This window comes from Microcebus murinus, chromosome 1 (genome assembly GCF_040939455.1).
Source record: "Microcebus murinus isolate Inina chromosome 1, M.murinus_Inina_mat1.0, whole genome shotgun sequence".
Classification (NCBI taxonomy): domain Eukaryota; kingdom Metazoa; phylum Chordata; class Mammalia; order Primates; family Cheirogaleidae; genus Microcebus; species Microcebus murinus.
The window spans coordinates 121,151,747-121,172,679 of record NC_134104.1 but is presented as its reverse complement, the minus strand read 5'-3'; the positions used below and the strand labels follow the sequence as shown (position 1 = coordinate 121,172,679).

At 49.2% G+C, this 20,933-nt stretch overlaps 1 protein-coding gene across 1 annotated transcript in view; it reads left to right on the top strand.

Moving 5' to 3' along the window:
• Positions 1–8,656: 8,656 nt before the first annotated feature.
• The window catches only part of EPHB1 (EPH receptor B1), a 414,697-nt gene continuing 402,420 nt past the window's right edge, over positions 8,657–20,933 (top strand). Inside the window, exon 1 of the mRNA XM_012787778.3 lies at positions 8,657–9,090. Coding sequence (XP_012643232.1) covers positions 9,033–9,090 — 58 coding nt within the window. The 5' untranslated portion in view covers positions 8,657–9,032. The remainder of the gene's footprint in view (positions 9,091–20,933) is intronic.

Here is a 20,933-nt window from a genome sequence, read left to right as displayed (position 1 = left end):
TTCTGGCAAGAGTTTTGTGGGTTAGTCTACAGTATTACCACAAGTGAAAGTTATTCTTTTACTATTTAATTACGTTCCCTTTGTTTAAAATATGATATGTAGTAACATTATTTTTTAGGAAAAAGGGGCTCATCTTTTAATCAAGGTTCAATTCATTCATATTTTTTATTGGAAGTGATTTATGTGAATTCTTATAAAATTTTATAGTGTAAACAATGACTTTTCTTCTATTTGTTTTTTTCAAATTTTCTTTCTTTTTTTTTTTAAAAAAAAACACAGGAGTTCTGTTTTATTTTTATCTTCTCCAGAATTTTCAATGGTATATATGCTTTTTTAAAGTATACTTGTAGAAATATTTAACTTTTTAAAACCATTTTAAACCAAGCTTACCTATTTTAAACCAATTTTAGTATTTGTAAGATTCAAAAATGAAAACATAACTTATGAATCCCTCCTGAGTAAACACAGAATTTCAGATAGCTTTGCTCCTCTTCCTTCTCCCCCATATTCCTCTTCTCTTTGATCTTAGTTAATGTAATTTGGACTAATAGATCTAAGTTTTAGTAATTAGAGCTTTAACAACATGTTTATTCCTTATTAAGGCTACTTTTTACATTTTACTTAAATTGAAAGTTAAAAGGACACAAGAAAATATAAAAATCAGCTGCATATCTTTAACCAATAACAACCCATTGGGAAAAGAAATTTAAAAATCCCATTTACAATAGCATAAAAAGTGTAAAATACTTAGGAATAAATTTAACTGAGAAGGTGAAAGGTCTGTATACTGAAAGCTATAAAATATACATGAGAGAAACTAAAAAAGATATAAATAAATGCTAAGATATCTCATGCTCATGGATTGAAAGAATTAATATTGTTAAAATGGACCACTCAAAGTAAAATACAGATGCAGTGCAATCTCCATTAAAATTCCAATGGCATTCATCTCAGAAATAGGAAAAACAATTCTAAAACATAATAGAACCACAAAAGATCTGAAATAGCCAAAGCAATCTTGAGGAAAAAAAAAGTTAGAGGCATCACATTTCCTGATTTTCAATTATATTACAAAGCCACAGTAATCAAAACATATAATGTTGGCATAAAAACAGACACATAGACCAGTGGAGCAGAACAGAGAGCCTAGAAATAAACCTAAGTGTGTAGAGTCATCTAATTTTTGACAAAGGCACCAGGAAGACACAATGGAAAAAAGGATAGTCTCTTCAACAATTGGTGCTGGGAAAATTGGATATCCACATGCAAATAAATTAATTTGAACCTTTATCTTACACCATACACAAACATAAACTCAAAATGGATTAAAGGCTGAAACATAAAGCTTGAAACTGTAAAACTACTAGAAAAAAAAACAAGGGAAAAGCTCCTTGACATTGGCTTAGTAATGACTTTGTGGATATCACATTAAAAGTTCAGGCAACAAAAGCAAATATAAACATGTGGAACCACATCAAACTAAAAGGTTTTTGCCAGCAAAGGAAACAATCAACGAAATGGAAAGGCAGCCTATAGATTGGGAGAAAATATTCATGAACCATATGTCTGATAAGGGGTTAATATCCAAAATATGAAAGGAGTTCACACATCTCAATAGCAAAAAACCAAATAATCTGAATAAAAAATGGGCTAAGAACCTGAACAGAAATTTCTCTAAAGAAGACATAAAAATTGCCAACAGGCATATGAAACGGTGCACAACTAATCAGGGAAATGCAAATCAAAACCACAATGAGATATCATTTCACACCTGTTAAGATAGCTGTTATCAAAAAGACAAGAGATTAGTGTTAGTGAGAGTATGGAAAAAAGGAACCCTGGTACACTGTGGGCAGCAATATAAATTGGTGCAGCCATTATGGGAAACAGAATGGAAGTTCCTCAAAAAATTAAAAATAAAACTACCATACAGACCAGAAATCCCTTTTCTGGGTTTATACTTAAAAGAAATGAAATCAGCCCCTTGTAGAGATAGCTGCTTCCCATGTTCATTGCAGCACTATTCACAATAACCAAGATATGGAAACAACCTAAGTGTCCATCCATGGATGAATGGGTAAAAAAGTTGTGATATACACACACATACACACACACAGTGAAATATTATTCACCCTTAAAAAAGACCCTGCCATATGTGACAGCCTGGGTGAACCTGGAGGATATTATGCTAAATGAAATAAGGTGGACATAGAAAGAAAAATACGTCATGATCTCACTTATACATGGAATCTATTAAATAAAGTCAAATACCTAGACACAGAGATTAGACCAGTAGTTACCAGGGTGGGCGGTAGAAAATGGAAAATGGAAAATGTAGGTCAAAGCGTACAAAGTTACAGTTATGTAAGATGAATAAAAAATGTTAAAAGGCAGTTTGCAAATATTTAGACTTTTAATTGATTTTATTGCTTGACAGCAAACTTCATATCTTTATCAATTGGAATATATTTTTAAGTAACTTTTTTCTAAACTGTTGCAAATTTTCTGAGACCTGAAAACGTAACTGAAAATGTTTGTTGCATTCAACTTGCAAGACATATATATTTTGTGTATCACAGATTTTCTCTTTTAAAACACTATTGCTAAAAAAAAAAAACAACAAAAAACAAAATAAAACAATAACAACAACAAAAACCCCAAACAAACTCTATAGCTCTTACTCCATTTTCTTCCGGAATTTGATGTTCTGAAGCTAAGGATATTTAGTCCACCGTAACCAAGAGTGTTACCTGCATATCCATATATGTGTCTGTTTGTGTGTGTCCTTAGATAAATGTAAGATTTCTTTAAAATATCCATATGGTTCAAAAACATCACCTAGATGTGACTATTAGGTCTTTATTCAACTAAGAAAAGTTTTATTCTTTCAGAGCTTTGTCATTACATTCAGGGCATTTGTATTGATCTTTTTTTTAAGGAACTCTTTCGAGGACCCTTTAAGGTTCCCAGTACCTTGCAAGTGACTAGCACAATTTTATACATGTTGGTTCTCTATTTTCTGTCTTCTGTATGGTTTGCATTTTCTTACTGTTTTTCCTTTCTGTGCATTTTGTATGCATTCTTGGAAAACTTATCCTGTTTATCTGCCACTCAATGTTCAGTAGCAACAAATCTGCTCTTTATTGACATACCAATGTGGAGTTGAATTCTTACACTGCATTTTTGTTTCCTTAAAACTCTTCCATCTCTTTCCCTTCCCTTCTGCTCTCATTGTTCTTTTTTGTTCAACCTCTTTTCTCATAAGTTTGTTCCTTTATTGTGGAATTTATGTTTTTGGGCATGTTGAGAAGTTTCCTGAAAATGCCTCCAGATTCTGCAGAGCACCATTGTGAAAGGTATCCTCTTCATCTGGATCCTTAAGGTGCTGCTCCTGCTGCTTGCAGTGTTCTAATAGGTCTCTGGGGTGTCCTGACCTCTCTTTTTTCCTCCTTGAGCAGGAAGAGACTCATCAGTTCCCAGCGTATTTTGGTAGGCAAGATGAGCGGATTGGCATTGGATCCTTTATCTGTCTGTCTACTTGTTTGAAGATTGAGTCACCTTTTTAAACCTACAGCGATGTTCAGTTGCCAGCTGTCAACAGGCTTCACCTGATGTATGTCTTCTCTACTGACATGGCATCTTTCTATAACCACCATCCCATTTCTCTGTTGCTCTAACCTGCTGTGTCACAGGGAAAACTAGTCAGCAGGCTGCACTGTCTCCACAGTTTCCACTGTGTTCCGGCCTCTACACTGTTCTAGACCTGCAGAATGCATTGCGTTTTGGGGATCCCATCCATCTTCCAAGTTGTCTCTCTCATTTTCGAGCTCTTCCTGGGATTAAGACGACATTGGAGAAGGAGGAGGAAGACCAGGGAACTGTTCTTTGTTTGGTTTGAAGCTGAAGTAAGAATGGTGGTGGTGGTGACTATTTATTCCATTCCCCGGTTTTTCAAGATCCTGGGTGTCTGAGTCAGGTATTGGCAGAGAGGGAGTTACAACATGCCTTTCTATCTATTTCTTTAAAGGAATTTCTCTTTAGAGAAGAGAACTTGGCATATGTCATACATGTGCTCGATAGGTTTTTCTCAATCCAGCTTCATTTGCCTCATAAGTATTGTCAGTTTCTTCCACATCCTGGCGATTAGGTTGTCTGTCAGTGTTTGTTCACCTTGTTATATAAGTCTTCATATTTGTCTGTATTTGCTGGGGTATTTTCCTCAGAAGCAAGGAGAGGCCTGTTGGAAGCTTCTAGCCAGAGGCCATTTTGGATGGAAAGTCCCACAATGCATTTCAGTTTTTTACTTGTCTTCCTAGGGAGACCCTTAATAAGAAGGCTGGGTCCCAGCCATCACTGGGTCCCCAGCATTTTGCAGGAAACTGGCACAGAATTGCTGCTCAATAAATGTTGCAAGAATGAACAAAAGATGAAGAGGAAGCTTTTTGTTATTTGTCTATTATCTATATTACAGTGGTTTAAATGAATCTTAAAGGATCCACCTGCCTCTGAAAAAAAGAGTTGAAAATGTGTCTTGTGGCCCAAGAAGCTAATTAAAGTTAGCCTGGGTCATGGGGTGTGTAATTAAATATTTTATATTGCAGTAAAGTAATACTTATTAAGGAAAAGATGGGATGGGGGCAACAATATCTTCTCATGTACAAGACATGTTTATGATCATCTTCAGGATAATTACTATTTGTCTACACTCTACTAATAAGTAGAATGAGGAAAACAGAGTTAAAGTACAACAAAAGGGATGCAATTTAGAAGTGAGCAGAAACTCTCTAATAGAGTAGCTTTATAATGGATGGAATTATCAAGGGAAGTTGTGCAATTGCTTTCACTAGAAATGCTTTCCAAACATTTGGATGTGAAACTGTTTAGAGGTAAGGAGTGAACTGGTTGGCTGCCCCAAAACTGTCAGATGGGCCTCTGAGTCTTAGCAAAAGGGTTCAGTCACCCTTGGGTGCCTGAGAGCCCTCAGCTGCTGGGTTTAGCTGCAAGCATCTGCTGCTTTGAAGGAGTGATTTAGTGATATCAAACAGCCGAGTGATTAATCAAGAAAACAAGTGAGCATTTGACACCAGAGAGAAAAAAAAATAGTCGAGGAGATGCTGTAGGGAAAATAGGCACCCAGGCTTGGATTCCCAAACCAATGGTGCTTTCAGGGATATTTACAAATTATAACCCATTGCAAGAGAAAGATCAATCTGCTGCACAGCTAAATTAATATTTAACTTGCCCAAGAAAAGTCAATCCTTTGAGTTATTAGGGAAATTCACAAGCAGCCCTAAACTGATGTGTTTTTTTTTTGTTTTTTACCTAAGCCATTGGCATGTTTTAAAAGTCATCAATGCTGTTTTCTTCACATTCTTCTGAGTTGATGTTCCCTAGCCCACCCCAATCCAACCTGCTCCTTGAATCCTTCCTACTTTTCCCCTCTCTCCTCTTCCTGATGTAGAATACTTCCTTCGAATAAAACCTCATGCAGATGCCCAGTAAAATAAGCAAAGAAAAGCTGTGGGAACAGAAGTGAGGTCTGAAGCCTCAGCCCTTGGCCACCCCTGCACTTCTGCACCTGGGTACCTCCTAAGAAGGCCTCGGTGCAGTTTTCAACCCCCGGACCAAGAACAGTGGCTTCCAAGCCTCATTGAGCTGCATAACCAATTGGGGGGGGGTGAGGGTGCTATAAAATCACACTTGTGGGTCTATCTCATCCCCACTGACTTAAAATCTTCCTAAATGAGGCCTAGGGATCAGTACTTTTAGAGGACCGAGCTGGCGAGTCTCCTTTAATTATCATGGCACAGGCTGAAAGACCCCAGCAGAATTGTCCTTGGAATCCCTGTGCCAAGGTGTGACATTTTGCAGTGAGATGATGGTCAGATCTATCTTTAGCCAGATCTGGAAGGATCTCTGGCTATACCCACACAGAGATGTAACAGGAGGATGAGGGTGAGAGGGACAGCAGAGAAGGCTTCCTGGGAGAGGTGGGATTTGGGCAGAAATAGAGGGCAGGAAATTCAATTCAACTCACTTTTCAAGTAAATATCCCGTCCAGTGCTGCATGGGGAAAGTCCTCAACAAACGGGAGTTATCGCCATTGTGTTTAGCCACCCACTGTCACCTTTCAATGCTCTCCTGATCTGTTATTCTCCAGAGTCCTATCATCACCTGACATGCCCTTGCCTATTTTTCGATTGTCCCTCTAGTACACAGCAAGCTCCCTCAGAGTAGGGCCATGTCCACTGTGTTCCCAGCCCAGGGCCTGCCTGGTACATCGTAGACACTCAGTAAATATTTGTTGAGTAAGTGGGCTAGTGTGTGACTACCCCTCATGCGGGTGTGGGGACAGCGAGGAGGGCAAGCTGGCTGAGCACCCCCCAGGCCCAGAGAAAGCCTGGCAGTGTCTGGGCTGGGAAGGTAGTTCCAGGGAGCTTGCAGAGAAGTCCGAAGGCCATGCCAGAGTGGCCCGTCTTTCTTCAGCAGACAGCGAGGAGCCACTAGGTTTCTGTGCGGGAAGAGATAAGATCAAGCTTGGCTTGAGAAAGATTAGTTTGGCAGCAGAGTTCAGAGGGATTGGAGACAAGAGGGGCAGAAGCTTGGCGGCCATTCAGGGACTATCCGGTTGTCCAGCGGCAGGTAGCGTGGGTTGGAACTGCAATGGATGCATGGGCTTGGGACACAGGTATCAGGAGGAGGATGTGGCAGAGGGTGGCTTCACCGGACCTGCCTCCTGAGAGACTATGATGCCATGAAAGGGAGGAAAGAGCTGAAACTCATCGACCCATGCGTGAGGGGCTGGCTGGAGGCAGGAGAGCAGGTGAAGCTGCCAGGGAGTTGCCCTTGGACCCAGGGAGGACAGGCTTGGGGGACACCTCTTCTGACAGTAGAAGAGGTAACAGAGGGAACAGTAAGACGTGGTAAGAAAGGAAGGAGGAGAAGCAGGGCCATGGAAACGGGGGCCACAGCCCCAGGAGAACCGCTGCTCACCAGTGTCAGAGGGTGCTGAGGGGCCAGGGGGACAACAGATTCTGAGGAGCAGGTTGTCACCCAGGCGACATCAGGTTGCTTCAGAGACACCAGGATGCAGTTGGTGTTGTGGTGGGGCAGAGGGCAGCTGGCATGGCGTGAAGGGAGATGATGAGGCAGTGGGATCCGGGGCATCTTCCCTTCAGGTGCTGAGGGGAGGGGAGGGAAAGAGGGGGGCCGGAGTCAGAGCTGGGGAAGGAAAGAATTGTCAGAAAGAGGGGACTCGAGTCTGGCTGAGGTGCAGGGGAAACAGTCCCAGCAAAGAAGAGGCTAACCACTCAGGGTGGGGAACTGATTTATTAATAGAAAAGCCCAAGGAGGGTCATCAAAAAGAGAGCTATCATATCTTCCCACTGTTAACTCTTTAACAACTCTGGGGAAAGGCTTGATGCCCCCACAGTGGGGAAGGTGGCGAAAGAAGAGGAGGAGGAGGAGGAGGAAGAGGAGGAGGACCTAGTGGTCCTCCCTGGCCTTGTAGGGCTAGGCCATCATCAGGTATATGGTGGGCAGTGTCGAGGAGGGAAGGACACTTCTCCAGCATAACGTATAACAGCTTCAAGGTGGGTTCATGATCTAGAACACTCTGGCCATCTCCAGAAACAGGAAGAGAAAGTGGAACTGTCAGATCTGAGCTTAGGAGAACTGCTCCTAACTCCAGTGCCCTGTCCCCTTGCTGCTACCTAACCACGTCCTTCCAACACACACCCAAGGCCTGGCCCACAATAACAGTGCCCTCCTCTGTACCCCTCCCCTCTGTACCCCTCCCCGTGCCTAACCCTGGGCCATCCCCATTGCCTTCTCTGCTCTTTTGCAGGTGGTCTCTCCCACTGATGCCATCCTCTGGGGCCAGGGGCCCCCGTGGATGTTCACAGAGTGCACTGGAAGTGAGCAGTAAAGGCAGTTAGAGGCTTCTGCAGGAAAAGCACAGAGAGGAGTTGGACGGGAAGCGTGGCCGCACCCTGTGGGCACTGGAGCAGCAGCCCACAGGTTCTCTGAACAGCATCATTCATTCAACAGATACCTGCTATCACTTCCCACGGGCCAGGCACTGCTCTGAGCACTGGGGATTCTGTAGTGGACAAAATAGACACGAATCTCAAGAATGGAGACCTCATTTTGATAAGGGGAGGTCCACAAAGAACAAAGTGGATTAGTAAATACCATTTCCTGCTATTCATAGAAGCTGAAGTGCTGTGAGGGGGCCGGGCAGAGGACGTGGCAAGGGAGTTGCACTGAGTAGTCAGGGCACTCTTGTCGCGGCGAAGATGAAAGAAGACAAATTTGACTGTTTAAAGCTCATCCAGTCCTGGGAGGGCCATAAGGGCAAGAGGCCTCAACCGGCTCCTTCGCAGGGCTGGGAGGTCCGGGATGCGGGGAGCTGGGGTGGGTCGGTGCGGTTCTCCGAGAGCTCCACGAGGGGGAGCCCGCACCCCTCCTAGCGCCTTCCGAGCCCTCCCGCACAGCCTTGCAAGCAAAAGTTTTTCTTAAACTAACAATGCCAGTGTAAGGAGGTGCTCGCGCCTGATTGGACGGGGGAATTTTGCAGGTTTGATTCCTTGATTGGACAGGAGGTGTTAGGGGTGGGGAGAGAGCTGATGGTGGGGGATCCCGCTCCCTCCCCGTCAGTCTGGCCGGCTCCGTCCTCTCGTAGGCTCCGCTGTAGCTCGCAATGTGACACCAGGACGCACACGCTCGCGCGCTCTCCCAGGCTCGCTCTCCCTCGCCCTCTCTCTGTCTCTCACACACACGCAGGCACACACCCACCTCTCCCATAAACACACACACACACATGCACACCCACACCCACGCGCGCCCGCACCGCCCCACGCGCGCACACTCCCGCCCACGCCCACGCAGCGCTCCGGGGAGCCGGGTCCCGGCGAGAGCGCGAAAGGATACGGAAAAGCCACCGGCGGGGAGCGCAGCGGCGCTCCGGGACGCGGCGCCCTCCCCGCGCGGCCGCCTCGGCTTGGGCTCGGCCTGGGGGCCGCCGGCCGGCGATGGCCCTGGATTGCCTGCTGCTGCTCCTCCTGGCATCCGCAGTGGCCGCGATGGAAGGTAATGTACCCTCCACGGAGCAAGTTGGCGGCTGGTGGCTGCCGCCTCGGGGCCGCTGTGCTTCGGGGCTCGCGGGGTTTCTCTGGGCTGCTTCGCGTTGCGCGCATCCCGGGACCCGAGGCAAGGCGGTCTAGGAGCCTCCGCCGCGGCCCGGCGCGGGGCTAGGGCGGCACCCACCGGCGCGCCCGCGGCTGGCTCTTAGCGCCCAAAGCTGGCTCGCGGAGTACCGCGGCTCCCGCACCCCGGCACTCTTTGGCAGTCTCGGTCACCCGCAGCCTCTGCTCGCAGAGCGCGGAGCCCGCTGCATTGCGGTGCACATTGCTTAGCTCTGGGCAGAGCTGGGCGTCCAGGAAGGGGCGCCTCGGGCCATCGGCTCCTGGAGTATGGGCGCCGGTCAGCTCCCTCCCTCACCCAGGCACCGATGCGCTTCAGAGCAGCCGCGCGCCACCTCCCTTTCCCCAGCTCGCAGTCCACCGACTCTGCTTTCTGGGCTCCGCGAGCAAGTGCTGCGCGCGGGGGCCGGAGAAGCCCTGCCCTGGCACTCCGAAAGTGGCCACCGTAGGAGAGGGGCTGAGTTCGGGGAACAGTCTGCTGGTCCGGGAGCCTGCGGGACTGCACCTTTCCAGGGTCTGTCAGGGCGAGGTGGACACCCTTTTAGCCTCTTGAGCCTTGGAACAGGGGTGGCTTGGGGTGAGTGGTCCTCCTTAAACTCGCCCAGCCTCCCCAGCCCCAGAGAGGAGACTAGGTAGCCCGGAGCCCGCGGCCAGGACGCTGCCTGCTGGCTCAGCCTCTGATGTGCCTCCAGCTAGTGGCCGGGAAAGCGCGCTCGGCGGACACCGAGCCTGGCGCAGCAGGGAGCCCGGGCGCTCAGTTGCGCCCGCGAATCCCTGTGGGAAATCCCGGCTCGGCTCCCCGCCTCCCGCCCCCTTCCCCCGCCCCCATCCTTCGCAGCCGAGCGGCTGCCGCGACCGCCTCCCATAACGCAGCCCAGCTGGAGAGCGGAGTTGGAGTAGTCGCGAGGGAAGCAACTCTAGGGGTGATGCTGTCGCAGTCCGCCTAGCAGCCCCGCTCCCCGGTGTCCAGCTCAGGGTGGAACTCCGCGGGGCGACTCCAAGCCAGGCGAAGGCACGCAGCTCCTGGTGCCCGCCCCGCGTTCCCATCTGCGAGCTCGCTGGGTTTGCTACCCGTTCCTCCCGAAACTGCCCGGTCGCCCAGTGGAAACTCCCCCCACGCACCATGTTTGGAGCCCCCCACCACTCGGGAAAGCGCTGCCCTTCTCTAAGCGAAGCTGGGGGGCATTCCAGGCCCTCAGGCGCGGCTAAGATTCCCTTGCCTTTTCGCGAAGACCACCACATCCCGCGTTTGTTCCAGTGGCGGCGCGGGGGTGCGGCGATTAACGCCTAGGAAGCTCTCGCTTGCTTTTCCGAAGGTGGCGTTTCGTCTGCCCTCGGCCTCCCACTGCCCCCTTGGGTTGCTGATCTTTGTAGGGAGGGGGTTGTTTTTTGGAATAGGCAGGGGACTGGAGCCGTGGGGAGCTCGGTCAACACCCCGCGTAGAGATGCTTGGGTTTGACTTATTGAGAGACACGTGCGGAAGCAGTTGAAATAGGAAATTCAAGGGGATACACCTGAAAACCGGGCGAGACAAGCCCAGGTGAGAGCGTTTGCAAAGGGTGATTGGAGACTGGACTACGTAGCGCCAGGGAGGTCTTGCCGATCTGAGGCAGTGTGGGCCCGCTGCTCTTTGCACCTCCAGAGAGTCAGTGGCTGGGTCTCGGAGAGCACATGGGTGCTCACTTTGCGAAGGTGGGTCTTGGCATTGAGTTCCCATCGATGGGCCTTGCGTCCCCATACAAGCAGGCGAAATAGTTTGGAGAACATTAGGCGTCAGGACGTAGTGGTTTTCCTCCCTACACCCCTCTTCTTGGCTAGCCAGAGCTCCCTGTCTGCGTGGCCAGCATTGGCTGCGGGGTACCATTGTGCCGGCCCCTGGCATGATATACAGGGCCCTCGCACCAGGTTTTCCCGAGCCACCCTCCTTGGAGCTGTGGCTTCTTCCATCCAGCTGGAGAAACTTTGCCAGTGGCCTGGCAGGAAGGAGCCTGACTCTGGGCTCACAATCTCTCCAGCAAGGGTTAAAAGAAATACCACATTCAGCAGAATATTAAAGCAGCCCCTTCGTCCCTGCTCAGTGCGCAGGGATAGTACACACCATTCACTCCTTCCTCTCCTAGAATGAACACAGGAAGGTTCATTTTCTACTCTCCACACACGGGGCCGCCTTCCCGCCTGCTTGGCTGGGCCTCGGCCAGCGTCATTTGGTTTGTGATGAGTGAGGAATAATTATCAGAAAAGTGGATCAATGAGCTGCCTACAACAGACAGCGGATCCCTCCGAAGTCGGCAGTGGCCAGGGGGCGCCTCTCATTGCTTGTTTCAGCCACTTGTGTGTCTGCCTGCTGCCCGCCACTCCCCAGGTCTCTGGGGGAATTTCAGCTGGGCTTTGCCATCCAGGGCAAACAGCTCCGAGACCACGCAAGTCCTCAGCCCAGGCCAGAGCAGGGACTAAGGGACAGGGGCCGTCATGGGCCAGGCTGGGAGATGGGGCCAAAGGGACACAGGGCCTAGGAGCCCCCTTCCCAAGTAGAAAGAAGGGCAGAGCCTAGGAGCCCTCTTCCTGGATGGAAGGAAGGAGGGCTGGGTCTGGTTGTTGGCCAGAGGGCGGAGGAGGGGAGGGGGCTCTAATTCACGGATCATCAGGCAGGAAGCCACCTGGCTTAGGGTATGGGAAACCAGGACTGAAAGAGAGCTCCCCTTCCCTCCTTCTAACCCACCCTTCCCCACTTCCAACTGACTCTGCTCTATGAGGAGAGAGATGTCACTACAGGGAAAGGCTGTCTGGGGCTTTTAAAGTCTGTTTTCAGAAGGAAGCAAGGCAGGCTGTGGAGCAGGGATGCTGACATCCCTTGGCCTGCTGGACACAAAGCCTCTTTCCTCAGCCCCTGATAGACAACTGCTTCCTCAAGCCGGTGCCTCTTCATACTGACTCTCAGAGCTTGTTAAGAATGCGCTGCTGGTGTCTGTGAAGGTAACCGCTTGCATTCAGTTAGCTGCCCCTTGGCTTGTGGCCTTTGGGATAGGACCTGGAAACCTGGGCTTGTCCTGAGGTTGCTTCCACAGTGGCAGGGACATGTTGGGTTTGCAGCAGACACCCACCCTTAGAGTGGGGCATACCTGGACTAAGTGTGTTGGCCCTTCTGGAAGGTAGCAACCTGGATTTGCTAATTCTGGTTGCATTCTCCCAGTCTTACCCACCGTGTCCAGGGAATAGCCATGCACCTGCAGGTGGCCTCAGTGTGTGGGACACTGGCTGACTGGAGCACTGCCAGAAGACTAGCTCTTTGATGTGACTTAGAGTGAAGTCCTGGGCTTGGCACCCTTGAATGTCCACATGTATTTGGGTGGTAGATTTCTCAGGGTTTGACAAATGGTGGGTTCTCAGTAGGCAATGCTGATGCACGAGTACACTGCTGAGTTACTGTGCCCCTTTGTGGCGTGGCCCACCTTGAAATGCTAAGGCGCTGAATTTTATTTTACTCATTTTGGATTCAGTTAAGTTTCCATTACAGGTTCGTGGTGGAAAACTCCAACCTAAGCCTGTGTGTCTGCAACAGACCACCAGGTTGAGCAGTGATTATCTGCTTCTATTTGTTTGCTATGTGTGCGTCTGTTTTGGGTGTCCATGAGCAGGCTTGAGCCTACAAAGCAATAGCAGGTGCCAAAGATTTTTTTAAATGTCCAAGAAAGGAAAGTCATCTATTAGCTGATTTTATTTTCTGTGTGTTGTGGAAAGATTGCTTATTACTCAGTGTTTGTGGAGGGACCTCCTCAAGCCACAAGTGGAATGCTGGTGAGGTAGGGCAAGGCAGCTCCAGGCAATTGCTTGGAGATGTCAACAACTGCAGAGGTCCGGACTCAGCCCCCGATCAAACCTTCTGGGTTGGTGGAGCAGAGCTGCCAGCAGCTGTTGATGCCCTCAAGCATGGGAGGGACAGCCAGGCCACACAGGATCTTGCCCCAGCCCCTCCTGCCTTTTGTTGACATGTCCAGACTCAGGCTCAATGTCAGAGCCCCTGCCCTGTCCCTTCATGAGGATGAGTCCTTATTACCAATAAGTACCTTAAGAAAATCCCATGAATAAGAGGCATGGTATGGCCCTTATTTAAGTTTACCCATGAAGAAGAAATTTTTGATAAAGCAAATTGGACTAGAGGAGAAGGAACAGAAGAATAACCCCAACCACTGGAACTAGCCTGTGGACCCATTTACTAGAAACTGCCTGTTCTCTCATTGATTGAATGAATTTCGTGAACTTGGGGCAATGGATGGAGTTGTCGGGTCAGGAATGGGTCTGGCCATGAGGTTGGGGCTGGGATCAACCTGGGGTGGAGACAGAGAGCAGAATCATAAAGCCAGAGTACTCCACCTGGCTTTCCATCTCCCAGCTCTGTCGCTTGGGAAATCACCCAGTCCACCTAGCCACAGTGTTTTCCATTCTAGTGAGTCATGATGCCCACCTGTTCCAACCTTGGAAGTCGGGACACGTGACATCCAATATGAGGACATACTCTGTATAGAATTAAAAAGAAAGATGCTATTAAAATCAAAGATACATTTATATTACCAACTTTATAAAACCATTTTTAGGTACTCCCTACGAGTTCTTAGTATCACTAAGATTTAGGATTTCCAGCATGAGCAAAAGGTAGAGGCAAGTTTGAAAGCCCAAAGAGGGGAATATCATCTCAGACAGTGATTCTCAGACTTCAGGCAGCCTATATGTCACCAGAGCAGTTTTAGGTCCTAACCCTAAAAGTTCAGCACAACTGAATGGATCCTGAACATCTATATTTTTAATGGGCCCCCCCAGAAGATCCTGAAGTAGCTGCTTCCTGGAAACACTGCCCAGGGGAATGGGTCTAAACCAGACTGCAGTCAGAAATCCTGATGGGTCCTGCCCCACTATGCACTGACTGAGTCAGAATGGTCCAGCCATCTGCAATTTTAACAAGGGGTCCTGATGGTTCAGATGTAGACAGTCTGGTACCAGTGTATTTGACAACTGCTAATGGTATCTAACACTTGATAGGTGTGCTGTTCTGGGTGCTTTACATAAAATAATTTACTTCATCCTTACAACAGCCTATCAGGTAGGTATTATTATTGTCAACCCATCTCCTATTTTTCAGATGAGAAGACTGAGGTACATAGTAGCCAGTAAGTGGCCAAGCCTGGATTTGAATCCAGGCAGTCAGATTCTGTAGTCTGTGTTCTTAACCATGACACAGTACTCCACGTTTGCATGAAGGAAGATTCATATCAGCTGGAACCCTGGGGTGGGAAGAGCTCTGTTGCCGACTTTGCCCCTTGGCCATTGGGTCCTCCATTGACTACTGGGGACGTCAGGTTTCTGTGGTCATGGGAGAAATGTTCAGATAATCTCAACACGAGTTCAGGCTTTGGTTTTCCTATGGCTCCCTACCTGCCCCTTCCTCCTACCTCCCACCCCCATTCCCACCCTACACAGACAGACACAGGGCTGAAGACCTGTACTGCAGCACAGTTTCTGATAAGGAATCCAGCAGAACTGGCATCTTTGCTCCTCTTCCTGCCCTGGCCAGCCCTCCCAAAGAAGAAATGATCAGCAGACTAGTGTCCCCAAAGGAGATGGACCTGGGCACCCGATGCCTTACCTGTCCCCACCCGACTGTCTAGAGTGCATCCCTGCACTTGGATACCTGGAGTCTGCGTTCCTTGGAAGAGCTCCCTTTATGTCTCCCTCTTCTGCACTAGCCACTTAAGCAACTTGAATATTTCCATTAGATTCCCACGTCTCCAAAGATGGTGGAGAAACAGAGCATTGGATGTCTGCCCTTCTGAGGAAATTACTATAATAATAAAGTAACACCTTGGGAGAGATTTCATATTTAAAGGCAAAATTTTGCATGAGAAATTCCTCAGCTTCTTCTGCAGATTCCATTTCAAGTAGCAGCTATAGGCAGGGCCCTTGGGTCAGAGAGTTTGTGCTTAGAGGGGGGCATTGAGTGGCCAGGTCAAGGCCGCTTGCTCCATCAGAGATCCCTGATGCCTGATGTCTTCAAGCCACCTTCCTGGCTTCTGTTGACCGTACCTCTGGGGGTTAGAAAGATGGGAGCACACTTTCCAGGGAGGTCTGGAAAGCAATGGATTGGTTCTTCTTTGCTAGTGGAAAACCACTTGCCATCCAATTCAAGGTACAGACAGCAACCAGATGGAGGTTAACTCTCTTCCTGCCTGTGCCTCAGGCCTCTCCTAGTTGAACTAGACTGGATGGAGGGCATTATGGTGGAGAGAGTGGCAGTGGCTTAAGTGGGGCCACACCCCGGGGTAGAAGTGGTGGTGGAAGTCTAGTCTGGGGCATGGTGGCCCTGGCGAATTGTGGGTGGGGCATGGGTCCTCACAGGCTGGTGGGGTTCTGCAGGCGGCGGCTTAGGACCCCATTTTCAAGCATCATAGATCAGCGAGGGTGAGCGTGGCCAGCATCAGGAAGGGTCTCAGCCTGGTTCCCTTATTAGGGAGACCCTGTCCTAAGGACCTCCCACTGGTAGCAGGTAGAATTATCTGCCAGGTGCCACTCAGAGCAACTGGCTTGTAAGTTCGCTGCAAACTTTGTGAAGGAGAACATTTCATTTCCACAGCCTAGCAAATGGGTGTGTCTCATTGTGCTGCCAGAGTTCCAGACAGGAAAAGCGTCTTTTCACCTGCTCACTCATACTCCAGCAGGCGTGCGGTGTGAGCTCTGTGGGAGAAGCCCAGAGCAGGAGGTCTGGGGGCCCTTTCCTACACTATAATAACCCTGCTGGTGAGTCAGGCTCCAGGATTATCTACTTGTCAGAGGGAAAAAAGGGTGATGAAGGAGAAGGCCCTGTTTCTCCATCTCCCCAGTACAGGTGTTCCTCCAGGTCAGGTGAGGGCTCAGCACCCACAGACAATACACTTAGCAGCTGCTTAAGGGGGCCACTGCCAAAGATTCCCCAGAGTTCTCTGTAGGAGAACTGGGCCCGCCTGGGAACATAGAGGAGATTTTCTGAGAATTACAAGGACTGATTTCTGCCCACAGACTGCACCTGAGGTCCTGCGTCTCTCATCTCTCCCCTCCCACCTCCTGGCAGCAAGTGACAAAATGACTGATTTGAATTTAACCTCCTTACTCTGCTTCTCCTTCCCCTGGTAAAGGTGATAATGAGCAGAGAAACTGGCAGAGGCAGGTGGCCAGGAGAGGAGGGGGCAGGCGAGGGGCGCAGGGCCCCAAGGCCATAGCTTGGCACCAGTTGCCAAGGTTCCTGGGACTGACTCGGGCCACTTAAGCTTGAGAAAGCTGGGGGTCAGGCTTGTCTGCATAGTCTTGACAGGTCAGAAGCAGAATTGGAGACAAGTTTTAGGGAAGAGACTTTTCAGAAATCCTGCAGCCTGGCAACACTAGAGCCAGTGCTAGATTATGCTCCCATCCACTCGTTTAGCTTTTGCCATGTGCTGGACCTTTTATATGTATTGGTCCCCATTCCCTTAGTATTTAACCATACTTTCTCCCATTTCACAGATGAGGAAGCTGAGGCTTTGAGAGGTTAATTGGCTCAAAAGTTAAGATTCAAACCAAAGTTTGTCAAACTCTCCAGGCCTCTGCCTACCAGTTCTGCACCTTTTCCCCTCAACACTGCTTGTTTGTAAACTAAATCAGGGAGCATTTATTAACCATGAGCTGGTTCATCCTTGTCTTGCCAGGTGCTGCCAAAGGCATCAGGCAGTCCTGCTCTGGTGTCCACGCTTGGGCCCTATGACCAGGCTCTCTTCTCACTGTCTGGAGCTGTCCCACCTGTGTCCGCAGCTGGAGGAAAACCTTTTTCCTTCCCGGTTTGCATTTTCCTGTTTGCACATTGCCTCCTCCATGTGCCCCCGCCAGTCAGACCCCCATTGTGACCATTATTGGTTTTCTTTCTGCTGCATGTCCATCTGGCTCTCGTCTTTGATGAGCTGTGTTGCTTAGATGGTTGCAGTTTGGCATCTGTGCCTGGCTCTCGGTGGGTGTAGGGGGAGAAGGGCACAGCGCAAGTCTCCTGGAGCTCCCACCACAGGCCCACCTTCCAGAGGAAGGCCCAGCTGCTGGTCTTCATCTTGGGCACCTCTCTGGCTTCTTACCTGTGGATCCTTCCCTGCCCGCCTCGGGCCTGGGGCCTTGTTGTTCCTTGAGCTCCGGCTGCTCTCGTCCATCTGGCCAGGTGCAGACTTCATGACATCAGAGGACGCTGGGATTCAGCATAAGCTTTGAGTGTGGAAGCACATGGGGGGTTGTGGGGAGGAGAGAAACCCCTCAGCATCCTGGTCTCACTGGACAGTGGCCAGTCCCCCTGGGGGCTGTAACTGTGGAAAGAACCGAGCAGGAGGACGGGGAATAATTGCAGGTGGCTTCATTGACAGTGGCAGCAGAGAGAATGCCTTATCTGTGAAAGGCAGCTGGGCCCTGCAGTTAATTGTTCTGTTGTTTTCCTCTTGCTATTTTTCTAGCACATCAACATAAGACCTTTGCTCTTGGCTTTCTCATTGACACTGAGGCTGGAGCCGGGAGGTGAGCTGGGATGGGCGATAGGGAAGGGGCCTCATTCCAGGTGGTTTCACATGAGCTCTTGCTCCTGAAGTGTCTGTGCTGGCTCCACCTGGGCTGTCTGCTCCTGAGGACCGAGTTCCCTGGACTGGAAGCCCAACCAGGGGTGCTGTCAGCTCCTTTGACAATGCATCCAAATGGTCTGGGGTAGTGGGACACAGCTTGTAAGCTTGGGGACAAGTAACAGGGTGTCAGTATCATCAGAAAATCCACCGTGTTTTGGGCAGGTGCCCAGGGGCCTGTGGTGGGCACTGGGTCAGAATATGTCTTGGTTGTCAGACCATAGCTTGGTATTTGGTTTTACCTGACCATCCCATGTGTGAATCCCTTGCTCCCTCCCTAGACCTTTGGGATCTATGCAGTTCCCTCCATCGTCTGGCTCCTCCTTTCCTCCTGCCTTCCTGTCCAGTGGCACCTCCTTGGTCAGCTCCACGCAGGCCCAGGTGTATGCGCACATGCCTGCAGGCGCACGTCTGCACAGCCACACGTGTTCTGGGCATCCCTTTTCCTTCATGTGTGCAGCAGCCAACCTGACCCTTCTGCCCCTAGTGCTTCTGGGTCTGCACCTGCTTGCTCTGCTTGCATTGCATTTCTCACTGTACTTTTCTGAGCTAACTGTAAATTATTCTTCAGAATTCATCACAATGGTCACTTCCTCTTGGAAGTCTTCCTTCCCTGCCCTAGGCAGGGTTAGGTGGCTCTCTGGGCACCCCCACCCCCCACAGCTGTGTCTGCCCCCCTCTGTGGGTACACAGTCCACACTGTTCTGTAGGTGGCTCATGGCTCTGTGAGCCCCTGAAAGCTGAGCTGTCCTGATTGCTGTGGCATCTGCAGCACATGGCACAGAGGAGGGGCCAATGTAAGTGTGTGCTGGTGTAGTGAATGGCAGCAAAGAAAAGATCTGCGGAACAATTGAAAACCCGAGATCACATCCTATGTAGTAGTTTAAAATATGTCTGCAAGTTTTTTGATCCTTTTTCAATCCAAATATGGAGCTAATCCCACTCCCCTTGAATATGGGGTGGCCTCATGACTCACTGTAATGAATGGAATATGACAGAAGCAATTCTACATGACTTTGAAAGTGAGGCCATTGAAGATAACACAGCTCCCACCTAGCTCTCTCTCCAGTGATGCTTGCCCTTGCGACCCAGCTACCATGTTGTGAGGAAACCCAGGTAACGTGGAGAGGCCACATAGATGTTGTAGCCACAGCCCCAGCTCAAATTCCATCCCGCAGCCAGCATCAAATGCCAGGCATGCATGCGTGAGTCTTCAGGTGATTGCAACCCCATCCTTTGAGCCACCTCTGCTCACTCTGACTGGGGTAAGACAAGCTTTCCTTACTGAGCCCTGTCCAAATTACAGATTCATGAACAAAATAAATGCTGTCATTGTGAAAAACCACTAAGTTTTGGGTTGGTCTGTCATGCACCTGATAACCAGAATAATCAAGGAGAAATAGTAGAAGAAAAGTTGTTTAGAGAAGACTAGAAAGGGACTTAAGGGAAGGCTGGGGAAGGGGAGGAGATATGGTATCTTTTTCATTTAACATTCAACAAATATCTGTTAATCTTCGACTATGCACCTAGCAGTGTGCACAAAACAGGTATGCTCCAGCCCTTGGGAGCATAGATCCTACTAGGGGGGCAGACAGTCGTTAAGAAGACAAAAACTGTATAATATAATTTCAGGGAAGAGCTATAAAGAGAGTGAACAGTGACGTGATTGACAGTGATGGGTGCAAACCTGGGCAACTTGCAATGAGGGGAGGGCCTCTCTGTGTCTGTGAATACTTGAAGGGTATTCTTAGCAAGCAGGCTTAGGTTTACTCTGCATGCGAGATAGATTTTGGCTTGAATACAAATTTTTTTCCAGTCTGGCTGAACCGAGATGGATGCAGCCCCATCCCTGGGGTGTCCAAGTGAGGGCTGAGCCCCTCACAGGTTGGAGAGCCCACATTCTACAAGAGACAAACGGGGAGTGGGAGCGGAGAGACAGAACTGTCAGCACTGCCTAGGAGCCACCAGTTTCATGAGTACTCACTCAGAACACATGTATTGAGCATCTGCATGAGAAACATTGTGCTTGAAACTGAAACCAGGAAGATAAAGAGGACACAACCTTCCCTTCAGGGAGCTCACTGATTAATAGACTGGTGGGGGGCCAGAGCCACGCAGACAGCACGCTGTAATAGGACGTGTGGTGGACTCTGATAGATGTGGGTACACGTCAGCTGCTAGGAGAAACCAAATGAGAGGGTCGTGCTTCCAATGGGAAGGGTTTGGGGAAGGGGTGTGTTTGCCTGTATATGTGTGTGTGTGTGTGTGTGAGAGAGAGAGAGAGAGAGAGAGAGAGAGAGACAGACAGACAGACAGACAGACAGACAGACAGACAGACAGACATCTCTGGGCATCCCTTTTCTTTCATGCATGCAGCAGCCAACCTGACCCTGGAGCATGGATAGAGTGTTGCCAGAGGGATGGGAGTGGGTAGGAATGAGAAACTGAGGCTGATAGCCGCTCTGCCTTCCTGTGTCATGCAGGTGGATATCCAGGGCTCTCCACCAGGGAAGGGACTTTGCCTATTTTTTTAGCGATGTCTTTTGGTTGTAGTGACAGATGTTTAACTCGGGCTAGAGGAAGGCAAAGAGTAGGGGGTGATTACTGAAACTTGTCATTGCTAGATAGTTAAGTTATGATTATATCTGGGGCACCAGTGCTGTCTCAGGACTCAGTCTCCCTTTTTTCATTCCTTAGTTCTGTGTCTGTATCAGCTAAGGTCCCGCCAGAAAATAGCGCTCTCAAAGGATTAATTGAGGAGTGTTTAATGAAGAGACTCTTTACAGAGGTATGAACAGGATTAAGGAACCAATAAGGAGGGGAATACACCCAGGGAGGGACAACGGTGGGAAGCTCCAATGGTGGTCCTCAGGGCTCTCAGCACTTGGCAAGAGCCAGAGCACGAGAGAGGGGCTCCCCGACAGCAGCTAGACATAATAGAGCACAGCGGCTGCCCAATTCATGCATGGGGAGGGTGAGCAGGGGTTGTATTCCCTGAACTCTTTATTCTCCACTTACTCATCTCCTGCCATCACCTCCCATTAGATGAACTCAACAAGAAGGCAGAGGGCATGAAAGTCTGGTT